We start from the raw sequence: 13138 nt of genomic DNA, 5'->3' as shown, positions 1-13138 counted from the left end.
AGGTGGGGGGCGGCTGGGGACCGTGGGGGACCGCCGGGGGCCGGTCGTGCCCCTCCGCTGCGCCGCGGGCTTTCCCCGAGCCCCCGCGCCCCTTTTCCGCCCTCTCCTGGAGCTCCCGCCCCTCCTTTCCCGGCGGGGAAGACACTTCTTGCTTCCCCCATCCTCCTCGTTTCCCCTTTTAATCCATTCGCCCGCCGCGAGTGATCAGACACCGGTACAGCCACGCGTGTGTGTGTGTCCCGTGTCCCCCCCGCCGTGTCCTCCCGGTGCCGGTGGCCGAAGCTGTGCCCGGCCGGGCAGCATCGGGGCGCAGAGCTCCTCCTGAGCTGTGACCCGCAGGCGGATCGCGGAGGGGCGGTGGGTGTGGGGAGGTGTTACTGCTTTTCCCCGAGTCGCTGCCGCTGACAGTAATGAAATGACGTGAGGCGTAATCACAGGGTTTTCTGAAGCAACATTGTAAAACTCTTGTCTTTTTTCTTCCTGAAATCTTTGCATGTGCGAGTAAGGCTTTGGGGGAACCCCCCTCTGGGACTGTGACAATCGCTACAGTTAGCAGGAACTTTAATTAATTTGCGAATTAGGGTTTATTAATTGACTTTTCTTTTATCTGAACAGCTCTCTATAACCCAAAGCTGAGTTCGCAAAGGAAAGCGTCAAGAAAGAGTTTCCGTGAAATTATATGCAGAGACTTAACGTCCCCTCCTGTTAAACATGTTGCCTATATTGTGTTATCTAGTGCGTAGAGAATTCTTATCAAAGCATATGCCATGCCATAATGCTCCCCTGTTAATCATTTCCTACTGGGTTAGCTCATACATGCTCTCAGTACCTCTCTGCCTGTGTGCTAATGAAAACAACACATCCTCTCTTCGCATGAATACTGAAACCTGAATACTGGCCAGTCTGGCAAAGGCGGTTGGAATGGTATTTCCTAAAGCGTTAAGTTTTGCAGTAAAATTTCTAATACTGGCTTGTAAGATTGACCTTTCCTCAAAACGTCCGTAAAACTCTCTTCTGTTGCCTTTCTAAGGATTCTAGGCTATCTCGATGTCTTTTCTTCCTTAGGGTGTACCGTCTCCCCCTATTTTTATACACTGGAATTAAAAACAGGCTAAAAACTAGATTACAGTAAGTTTTTTTTTTTTTTTCTCAGACTAACTAGTACACAACTCTGGAAGTAGTTCTGTTGGTTGTTGTGCAAGTCCTTGTGATGTTTGACAGTGTTCACTCTGAGAAAAAGTGTCGGAATCTCATCCCCAAAAACTCAGGACAAAACCCCTCGTGCCTTCCCATCTGTGTGAAGAAGAGCTGGGTTTTTTTCCCCTTACATCCTAGAAACAGATTGTGTAGGCCTGCTCGTAGCTAAACATTACCATTTACACTGAATATGGTGAGCTGCTCTGGTGTATTTTCTGATGCTGGTTACAGAAATATCAAGAGTTACAATATTTCCCAATATTTTCTTTTTCCCAGACAAAACATCAGCGTGCTGAGCTCAGTTATCTAGTTGACAGACCCCGACGAGTAAACAGGTATGAGCTCCTTAGCCTTGCTTTCCTAATGCATGCTTTAGCAAGTCTGACTGGGGTGCAGAAATGTGTTTGCTGCAGATGTAAAATAGGAGTAAAGCAGTGGGAGATTGAATGTATGTAGATGTATTAAATAAAACACTGATGACTGAGTTTGAATTATGGCTTTTCTGAACTGGTTTTAAAACCAACTGAAATAAGAACAAAATCTTATTTTATATTAGTCTAAAACATGCTTTAAATACTTAGGAATGCTTCTGTAGGGTCTTCCAGAAAACACTGGTGTTTCTGAGATAAAAGTTAGCTATCCGGCTTAAGTAAATGCCACCAGATTATTTATACCAATCACATGAAATTCAGGCAGAGTAATAACGCTTACTGGCCGTTTCAGCTAGACTACCAAGGTCTGAAAATGCCAGTTTTGTTTATGGTGGCCAGAGCATTTCTGCAGAAGCAGTGCAGCAGGCAGGAGTGGGTGAATGCAGCACCGTGTTTGGCCATGTGATGGCAGAAGAATGTTTTATGAGCTCCTCTTTCATGTTTATTCTAATGTAAAGATGTTTCTGTGTCTAGTTCTGCATTCCAGGAAGCAGACATAGTAAGCTCTAAGGACAGTGGTCATGGAGACAGTGAGCAAGGAGACAGTGATCATGATGCCACTAATCGAGGTCAATCCTCTGGTAAGTCTGATAAGAGAATGGAAATAGTAGATCTTTAAGTAGGGAGACTAGAAAGAGCAGTTACTTACAGGAATATAATACAAGAGTGGCATAAATAATGTGAGCATAACATATGGGAGGCTGGGTTTAAGTCAGCTTGCTACTACAGTTACCTGGGCAAGGAGACAATTTTGAACCCTTTTCATTCACGGGGCAGAGTTTATTTTATTAATTGGGGTGGGGGGGTGAGGTATGTTATTCTGCATTATTTGCTGGGAGAAAACTTCCTGCACATTAAAACAAAGTTATCGGTACATTTTATAGTGCTTTTTTTTTTTTTTTCAGTTACAGATTTGCAGAATTTCAAAGCATGAGGCAATTTTGTTTAGTAGGCACTTCAGCTGGCATGGCAGTGTGAAGTGCAGGAGGAGTTCCCAAGGGAAAGAATGAACCCAGTGATTGAATGACAGCCAGACTGTGAGGATTTTTGCTGGCGATAGTGGCAACACATTGGGTGCTCTGAATGTGTAATACCTTAGCATTTTTTGAGGATTTTTTTTTTAATTCAAATTGAGGCACCATATAGCAAAAGTGATCTCCCTCTTAATGAGGCTAAGGTATTCTTAAGGACACTTCTTTCAGTCCTGACAAAGGAAAGAAGTGCTTTAAAAGACTATGACTTGAATCACCTCGAAAATACATAGATTGCAGCGTTATTCCCATCTGTACGGCTTGCTGTCTTTGCTCTCATGCTGTCAGTTTTCTTCTGAAAGGGACGTTTGTTTAGAGCTGGTGCATTAGAATTCATTCTCACCCTCGCACGGCATTTTAGCCACAACTGTTTGTTCTTTCTTCCCTACCACAGTTTCCAAAGGTCTGGTATGTCTTGATTCAATACAGTGATTTCTTTCCCCTTGTTTCTTCTGTGCTCCATCATGTGTAAGGATTTCCTACAAGTGCATCACAGAAAATACTGCCAGAGTCTCTCCAGTGGTGCATTTTTTTCCCCTGACCCCCGTCTTAGAAGATACCAGGGCAAGGGACTCAGTACTGTCATAGCAGTGCTGCCTCACCCGCGTTCTCTGTTAACGTCCTCTGTTTTCTTGCCGCTATAGCCACTGTGCCCTTAACGATGGGAAACCCAGGCACCAGGGGAAGAGGAGGCTGCTACAGGGCCCCTTTATATTGCTGCAAGTCATTAATATGCAGACCTAATGAGACTCGAGAAGAGCCAAGAGTCTCCGGAGCTCCCTGCTTCTTGCAGGGCTTCATGCTAAGTGAACAGAGTGTCTATTTTGTGTCTGGGAACCTGACAACAAACCAGGTCTTGCCAGAAGTTTACATCTGAATACAGAGCCTCTTTCATTTTTGGCCTATATATGGCGTATGATTTATTGTTGTTTTAAAAAGCCATGTATTTAGCCTCCCCCCGCCCTTTCTTTTGCACTGTTTCTGATGCAGCAATCAGTGCTACCGAGTTATAAAAAGCTCCCTCTCCTCCTGCCCTCCCTGCATTCCATTTTTTTTTCTTTTACGCATTTTACTGCAGCAGTCATCTCAATGAACATTTCAATCAGCTTAGTCCCTCAACATAATGAACCATAATAACCAAACAGGAGAGAGAAGAATAAACATCTGCAGAAGGGGCTGGATTTGACTGATGGTGGGAATATAATCGTATAGTTGCACATCAACTGAAAGCTATTTTCTTTTAGATGCATTCAGCGCTGTTATTGTTGTGCCTCTGCTCTTTATTCTTTCTCTCCATTTTAAAAGTAGTCTGTCTCAGATATGAACACTGGAACTACTGTCAAACTTGGCATTAGTCCCTTAGCTGGGTAAATCCTTCATCTTCATCATTTCAATTTTATCAAAGTAGGGGAAAAATCTATACTTTGAAAATAATTTCAAGTCATTTAAGAATCTGATGTGATTTATGAACTTCTATGTCTTCAGTGGTGATTATATACGAAGTAATGAGAGCTGACAACTAGATTTGGTCTACTCACAATTAACAGTTTGAACTGAAACCTCAAATACACAGAACTTCCAATTTAATATATTGGTGCTGTGATTTGAGAATAATTTGCATGCACGGTTTTTTAAATGCTAGTTCCAAATAGATATTTAAATACAAATCTCTGTAGAAATTGCTTTCATCTTCCACATATGTATAATACAGTTTTCCTGTAAGTTTTGAGCTGAATCCTGCTGTCATGATGCAAAGAACGTGCCCCTTAACCTCAGTGATGACAAGATGTTTTGATATAAAATCTTCTCACTCCTGCTGTTATCTTTTGGTGATTAATTTTATGGGGAAAGAAAAGAAAAAAAAAAAAAGAAAAAAAAAAAAAAGGACAATGGCTAGAGGAAATATCTGAGGGAATGCCTTCTCAGGTTTTCAGTTGTTCTGGTGCTCTATAATCAATTCTTTCTAAATTATTGAAGGAAAACACACCAATTGATAACATGGCAGAAGTTTGGACTGTTTTTTTCAAGACATTACCTGAACATCTTGACGCAACATCATATTTGTTTTCAAAAGCATTGTACTTGCCTCCAAAAGTATTTAGTAGATAATTCACATTGACAAATACAACTCACTCCCTGCCAGTTTTATTCAGCAGTATGTTCTGCTCCCAAAACATCTTTTTACTGTTCTGTACATGGCTTCTGTTACTGTCACCAGTGAAGTCCTGTGGCACAGAAGTAGCTTTTCCATAATAGTCCATTACTAGCCAAGCTGCCTGTCAAAAGTCACAGTCAATTATTAATTGGGAAGGAAAACACACAGGATGAAAATCTTATCACTGTGTCATAGATTTATCCTGCACAATTATTTAGGGAAAATTCAGAAGTAAGCTATTCTGTATATCATAAAATGTTTTGTTATGTTTTGAAATAAGATTCTAGTTCACATTTTCACAAAATCTGTTTTCATAATAGTGATTTAATCATGGTTTCAAATGTGCTGGAATGTATGTAGGGGATTCATGTTGTTCCCATTAAAGTACCACCTGGATGCCTCAATTATCCACATTCTCATCTACCTTAACATCCACGAAGTACAGAAGTACTGTCATCTGCATTTAGCAGGGAATGGCAAGTAGTGGGATACTCAAGAGCCTAATTTTCATGGACTGAGTAATCATTTCACTGACTGGGATAGGAATTTGAGCTTTTTGGAAAATAAATTTCCAAAGGTGAAGAAGCCCAAGAAGTTTCTGGCAAACAGCAGAGGGGTTTGTCAAACCCCAAGTGCATTTCTAATTTCTTGTGCTCTTCTTTGCCTGAAAATTGTTGAGACAAAAGCTGCTATTTGTTGTAGAACAAATGCAACATATAACACTACTACCTATTATTAACACACTGTATTTCAATCATGTTCTGTAGGAGTAATTTCTAAGCATGAGGTTAGTTTATTTCCCATGGTTGATTAAATTCTTGGCCTCCCTTGTGAAACTGCCGACTTGGATGCCAATTAATACTCTGCATGTGTGTATGTTTAAATTGTATGATTAGACACCTGTCCTCTAAGATTTGGACTCATGCCATCAACTTATTTCATATGGTTACTCACTAGCTACTCAGCTTTCTCAAGCCAAACATGCAGAGCTCCTCACAATATTACTTCTGTTTCACCTTTTTCACTGACTTGGCATGATCTCTCGGATGCACTTCAGGAAGAAATATCCAAGATGTGAGGCTAAGTAAATGTACTGTCACGTATATACTAAAAAATGCATCAGCTTTTTTGATAATCTCCTCTGTGCAGTGCTGGACAGCATGTGCTGGTGGCCGGCTGAGATATAAAATCAGGCTTCCGCTAGTGGAGTTTACGAAGGGAATTGATAGGGGTCTAATACAAAGGCAGAGGGTGAAATATCGCCTCACTCCTTTTTGATACAGATTAGGTAAACCCCAAGAGGGTTCGTATGCATTATTGCAGAGGAGCTATGATATTTCAGTGTTCATAAGGAGAAGAATTTGAGAAGTCAGAAGAAGAATTTTAGTGTTAAAGGGACAGAGAAAACCAGTATTCCTTCTGAGCCTATGCAGAGTGACAGCTAAATCCTGTTTTGAAGATCACTTGGGCTAAGAGTCAACCTCGGATAAAGTGAGAGTGAACATGAAAATGGCTTAGAAAAGTGCTTTGACTTGGGCTGAGGGTGGTTTCTTTTTTTCTCTTCTTTCCTTGGGCTGCATGCTTAATAATATTCACATCTCAATGGTCCATAGAGGGCTTTGAAGTTGAGATTGGGAAGAGCTGAATATTGAAGAAGTTTGAGTCTTTATTCATGTTCTCATGCAGATGAAGTCAGTTTTATCCAAGGCAGCACACCAATTACTTGGCGTGAAAGAATGATAATAATTCTGTTTCATAAAGTCCAATTCTTCTCTAGATAGTCTTCTACAAAGGAGGTTAACATCATTATCCTTATTTACCAACACAAAACATGAATCACAGGGAAATGAGGAACTTGCTCAAGGATAATGTAACCGAATGGATAGTTGTTCTGGTAATGGAGCTCTGAAAAGGAGACCTGGTTCCCTACAGTCACGCCTATCTCGCATCTAACTAGCTCTTTTTAAGAAAAATTACCACGGAAGAGACATAAAATGCCATTTAATTCCAAGCAAAAGCCAAAGTTAGGAAAAATGACACAGGTTGGGAAAAAGACCCTCTAAATAACAATACTACAAAAAATACTTTGTCAACATTTTTGTATTTTTTGCTTTTTATTACATCATTTACTCAGTAATACTTATGAACATGTTCACTCATTGCTCTAAAGGCTTGGCGTACGGCTCTTCTCCCTTAATTAAATTAAGAAGGAATACCTTATTTAAAAATGGTTTTAGGCCTAATTTTTGCTTTGATCTAAACTGTCTTTCAAACCAATTAGAATTCATGCACATAGAAATTTTGATTTTCTCCTTTTGAAATATGGAAAGGAAGCAAATTGGGAATATGCTTCAGAAATGCAACACTACCAAGTACCTCAGTTCAGGAAATTCGGATACAGATATCAAACCTAATATTTAACTCCTTACCTAGTTTTTGGTTTCCTTTGAGGGAGGGGCGGGGGCTTGTTTTCCTTCAAAATCTGCAAAGTTAAAGTTGTGTGAGAGCTCATATTGCCGACTGGCCTATCTAGTAATGGACAAATAGAAGTGAACTTGTGGCCTTTGCCACGAGCTTTTATTTGTATACTGTATTTGGAATAGTGCAATGCTTATAATTTTTCAGCACTTCAGTGCAGTATACTTCTATCTGTATCCACAAAGGACATTTGAAATTCATAATTCAGAGTCACCTTTAAAATCTCAGTTTGTCTGCATGCAAGGTCTAGTATGATAACTAAATGAAAAATATAAAGCATTTTTCTTTAATGTGGATTTGCAATTATGATGGATAGTTTAGTTCTGAAGGATCATATATATAACCAGATTTATGAGGGAGATGAGATGGAAGTGTTATACTGCTGAACATTTCTTTTTGTTATAAATCAAGAACATGATTCTTGGTGTATGAAGGAGTTCTGTGCTGAATGTCTTACTTCGTTTACCATGATATATCCTTCCTTCTTGGAAAACAGCAAATAGCCTTTCCCCCTCCTGTTTTTAATGTGTTTCAATTAGAAGCAGAATTGTCTAGCGTGACCCGCAGGAAGGGTGGAGGAAGAATAGCCAACATTCATATTACAGTCGGTGTAAATATACATAGCTACCCAATGATTTAAAAATCAGACTGCTAATTTGAATTTATTTTCTCTCAAAATACTAAAACCAAGGGCTTCATTCTGCACCCACTGAACTCTTTAGGAAATGTTGTGACTGATTCAAGTAGAAAGGATACCCAACCCAGGCTTCTCTGATCATTTTGTTCCCATTCTAAACAAGCATTTACATTCTGTCTGAGTGTTCCAGCAGTGTATATTAAAATTCAGATGTATATGGGTTTTGGTTTTGGTTTTTTGTGTGATTTTTGTTTTGTTTTGTTTTTTTGTGTTTTTTTTTTCTTTTACAAGTTCTCATCTTCAAGGGGGGAAAAGTTTGTCATACAAGCTTACATTTTATATCCCCTACATTCATTACTTTGTTTATACAAAATCCTGATTTATAGTGTCTATAACATCTCTTTTATAATAAGCTCTTATATAATACTATTCAATGCACTGCAGTAGACAAGCAGTATTCAAAAGGGAACTTAAAAAATTATATTTGGGTAGAGACATTTTGCAGTTTAGCAGCTGATGTGAAAACAAAATAGTAAAATGGAGGGTAATTTTTCCAGAGGAAATAATCCATGAAGGGGAAAAAAAGAGTCTATCTTTGAATATATATCTTAAAACCAATATTATTATAATATCTCCTTCCCCACTGACTAAAGAATACAATTTAATATTTATCCATAAATTTTTCTTTCTCCTGATGTCTTTCAGAAAGTGTTGAATGAATATGGTCACTGATACACTGTTAGCAAAATGTAACTATAATCGTTTTCCTATTAAAAGTAGGGTTATTTGTGGTTCACACGTAACTTTGTAGGAAATCTGAAAATTAAAGTAACCATTTTGTGTTAATTATCACTTAAATCTTCCGAATGGCAAAAAGTTAGATTCATAAAATATGTCTTTTCTTGCATAAGAGATATTTTTGTGCAGACATTTCAATTCATAAAATACACACACATACCATTTTATGGACATTGTTATGTATTCTTTCTGGGAAGCCTGCATCGACATCTTCCTTTTCAGTCTTTGATAGATACTACCACTATGGAATTTAGAACTATGCAATTTGTACACCTTGCCTGATGATCTTCATCTGATCCTTAATCATATTTGCAGTTCATGTTTTCATTCTTCAACAGTCCACTGATCATTAATTTATTTTCAGATTTCTGCATTCTGATTATCAATGCAAGGTTCTAATCAAAACTGGACCTAGCATTGGATATTACATAATTTAAAATTTAAAAGTCATTATAAAGTGAGATTAATCAGAGATAAAGAGCTTTGTTTCTTTCTTCATTTTTTTTTATGTCTAAGCGACAGCCTTTAGCACTCAAGCACCTGTTGATAGCTCAGAAAGATTCTTGCTTGCTGAAGAGATTGTTTTCTGTAGGGTGAGATATCTCATAAATGCTACTAATATAGGTCAAATTATGGTTCAAAACAGTGGTAGAATTCTTAATACTAATCCTCATATTGGAGATCAAGCTAATCCAGTTCTTTACAATGTTGGCTGGTGAATGAGCTACATTACATGAATCTTATTACAGCTGTTCAAATTTTTTCCCTATTTCTCTTGCAAGTAGTGTCATTTTTTGTAATTCTAATGCAGTGCTTGTAAATGCAATGTTTATAACAGATTTAGTTCAGTTTTGACATAACCTATTCTCAGACACTAAGTTCTCTTTATAAATACAAGAAAAAGATACTTCTTTATTGTTCTGCTTTTCTGTATAATGTTGAACATCAACTTGGAGACGCTGGTATTTATTTTCCTCTATGCCTATGATTTCATACACCATTCCTCTCAAAACAAGAATAATCCAACAATTTAGTGACTCACAGACAGGAAATATTCTTTTGGAAAGCTGATCTGAAGGTAGTCGATAGAAGCATAGCTTGTCATTTGAAATCTTAATAGCATTAAAGGATTTGTAAGCAAACAGTTTCGTGTTGGCAGGGACAAGTGTTTGCTTATATAGGGGAAGCATTAAGAATTTTGTCAATAGTATCCACAGCCATGTCACATTGGACTATGGCTACCTTTATACCGCTAATTACAGTAATTTATTATAGGATTCTGTTCCATTACTTGGAGGACTGCTGCTATAGCAATGAAAACTCCCTGAAAGAATGATGTAACAATTGATTAAATAAGCATCCTGATCACTTGAAAGCTGGTTTCCTACTTTTTAAGATCTGCTTTTAATATCAATAGGCTCTATCTGTATACTAATGTATGCACAGATAGTTCCTCTATAGGACTCATTAATATTTCATTTTCATAAATGAAATCTGTGATTCCTCAGTCAGGACATTTACTTTTTTTGGTCAGAGATACATTTATTTGGAAACAATTCCTTCATGCTCTTAAACAAGTGTTTTCAACTGGTGAACCACAGACATCAGCCTACAAGTGGAATTGAACCTTATTTGAATGGGTTCTAAACAGTGAGATCTGCAAGTGATTGTGTGAGATAGAACCACCAATACCCTTCTCCTTGTGCTATTTTTGTCTCTGTGTGTGACATTCTGGCATTTAGTTAACGCTTATTAAATGTTGTCTTTGACTTCTGAAGACTGGTCAATCAGATTTTTATTTATTTTCTGTTGAGGAGATGGAAGTAGTAGAAGAATTTCTTATGACATTTCTCTTTCCACTTCTCTCTTTTCTTGGCATAATCTTTTTTATCTGTGAGCAGCTGTTCATGATGCTGAAGCTTATATCTGTAGTTTCTTTTTCTCTCATACTTGCAGGCATGGATCTCTTCTCCAATTGCACGGAGGAATGTAAAGCACTGGGCCATTCAGATCGGTGCTGGATGCCTTCCTTTGTTCCATCTGATGGACGCCAAGCTGCAGATTACCGCAGCAATCTGCACGTACCTGGCATGGACTCCGTTCCAGACACTGAAGTGTTTGAAACACCAGAAGCCCAGCCGGGGGCAGAAAGGTCCTTCTCCACCTTCGGCAAAGAGAAGGCCCTTCACAACACTCTGGAGAGGAAGGAGTTGGACGGACTGCTGTCTAATACACGAGCGCCTTACAAACCACCATATTTGAGTAAGTACTATTCAAAAAGCTGTATGAAACTGTTCCCTTTGCGGGAATAAAAATTAGCTCTTTCTGCTATTCACAGTAGGAATAATACAGACACAATTCTGGGAACAGTGGGGAAAAATTATTTCTCTTGGATTCAGGCACCGCTGAAGAAAGCATTATTTAATACTTTTTTAAAAAAGGCAAAACTTTGATTGTTTTTAATGTGGCACGATTGTCAACACCGAAAGTGTCAGCTGATAGTAGTGGGGGAGTTGCTCAATTTTATTTTCTGATGCTGGTTTATTTTCAATGTTTTCTTAAACAGATAGTTTAATCCTTGACATTGACAGACTAACATTTTTTAAGACTAAAATTGAGAGAACTGTCCTAGGAGCTTCTTTTTATGATTGAGCAGTATCTTGTGAATAAACAGTATGGGTATCATTTTGAAGTAACTATTTACGCAGTTAACATTAAGGGTTTGGAAGGAAGAAAACAAAACTTTTCAGTCTGATCATCTTTCAGCCTACACAGTATTGACTTTTGTCAGTGCTTCTCCGTGCCTTCTGCCATCTTCCAAAATCTTGGTTTTTTATTTAGTCACCTCTTGACTATGGTTGGGTGGCATGAAAGAGTGTGATAGATCTCAAAAAGACCTTCATAATTCCTTCTGGAGCCTGAGCCAGTTGTAGTACCCTTGAGTAATACTTTGATCTAACATGTCTTTTCACTCTGTTTAGCAGCCTTCTGTATTTTATTAGAGACTGTAATCTCCTTGACTTCAAGAGTTTATGATGTTTATCTCATCCAGATAAGCCAAAGACATTAACATGGCAATACTAACCTTTTTTAAAGCAACAAAAATCTTTTAGGACAACAGATCGGGTAAAAAACCAATGTCACTGAATGGTATTAATTTATTTATTTTTGTAAAGCATTTAGTTGTTCAGAAAGGTGGTGCACGTGCAGTCCTGGCTGTCCTTCACGTGTGAAGATCTTTGTTGCAGATCATTCTCAGCACAGACAGCTCAGTTCTCCCTTTGTAATTAGCTGTCCAGGTATTTCAGTCCTTCAGAGAGGTCTTTTTATGACTTCACTCTTTAGATTTGCTTTACTGAAAGCTTCTAAATTTGAATACCAATTCTGATATGTGAAAGCCATTCCCAAAAAACCTGTCCTGAGACAATCAGCTTATTTTGTGTAGGCTAAAATGTCAGGTGTCAATCATCTGGTCATACTCCAAAGACCAATGTGAAATTTCACTTAGCTGTGCCCTAAAGTCTTATGACTGTCTTTCCCTAACTGGTCTTCCATCATTTACCTCTAAGAAACATTCTTTAGTACTAAACCTTAATCTAGCAGTATTAATTTCATCTCTACCACTTCAGTTAAAAATTTGAGTTTTGTAGCACTGATGGTCTCCAGAGTTCTGATGCAGTATGTGCATTACAGTGATGATTATATCTGGTGGCACCACAGTGGTAGTTCTATTCTCTTTTGTACTGGGAGTTTTATTTCAAATAACTATGAAATATTTATTTTATTGATAGTTCAGGGACTTAAAATTTTACTCAGCTAACATAAGTATCATTGAACAATGTGTTTACATATAGACATTGGTCTTTATTTTACACTTTTCTGGTATGACATAAAAAAATGGAGGTAAAATGTTAGAAGTAAACAATATGAGTGGTATTATGTAATCCACGCTTGAGAATCCAGGATTAGTTTTGCTTTTTTTTCCTTGAACCTGAAAGCTAAAACTTCTATCAGAAAGCAAGTAGTATTTCTCTGGTTTATTTTCCCTGATTTAGTATTTTCTTTAGTAAAATTTTAGATTATAATTGTGTAGCAAATAACAGTAGCAAAGAAAAGAAAGTGAGCACAATAGCTGTAGCAATGAGTAAATAATTCATTATTAATAATGCATTAAATGAGTAAAGCAAGAGGAATGCATAAGAGGAAGTTGATTCAGGAAGGAACTTTAGTTGAGCCATTGGGTAATTGCAGTTGTAAGAAAATTAAAGTCAACTGCTTAACAAAGATCACATCAAAATCAGTTTGTCAGTAGAATGGTTTTTTTTAAAAGGAGTGATTCAAGTGTGTGAAATAGAACCCTCATATTCAGCAAAAATACTGTGTAAAATGTTGCAGCATGTATGAAAACAAC

General features: G+C 37.9%; 1 protein-coding gene across 1 annotated transcript in view; it reads left to right on the top strand.

The window, feature by feature from the left end:
* The window catches only part of PCDH10 (protocadherin 10), a 34078-nt gene that overhangs the window by 1658 nt on the left and 19282 nt on the right, over nucleotides 1-13138 (top strand). The window contains exons 2-4 of the mRNA XM_026847975.1: nucleotides 1429-1532; nucleotides 2103-2209; nucleotides 10684-10989. Coding sequence (XP_026703776.1) covers nucleotides 1429-1532; nucleotides 2103-2209; nucleotides 10684-10989 — 517 coding nt within the window. The remainder of the gene's footprint in view (nucleotides 1-1428; nucleotides 1533-2102; nucleotides 2210-10683; nucleotides 10990-13138) is intronic.

Source organism: Athene cunicularia (assembly GCF_003259725.1).
Source record: "Athene cunicularia isolate RWA chromosome 4 unlocalized genomic scaffold, athCun1 chr4_part2, whole genome shotgun sequence".
Lineage (NCBI taxonomy): Eukaryota > Metazoa > Chordata > Aves > Strigiformes > Strigidae > Athene > Athene cunicularia.
This window is presented reverse-complemented; position numbering and strand designations above follow the sequence as displayed.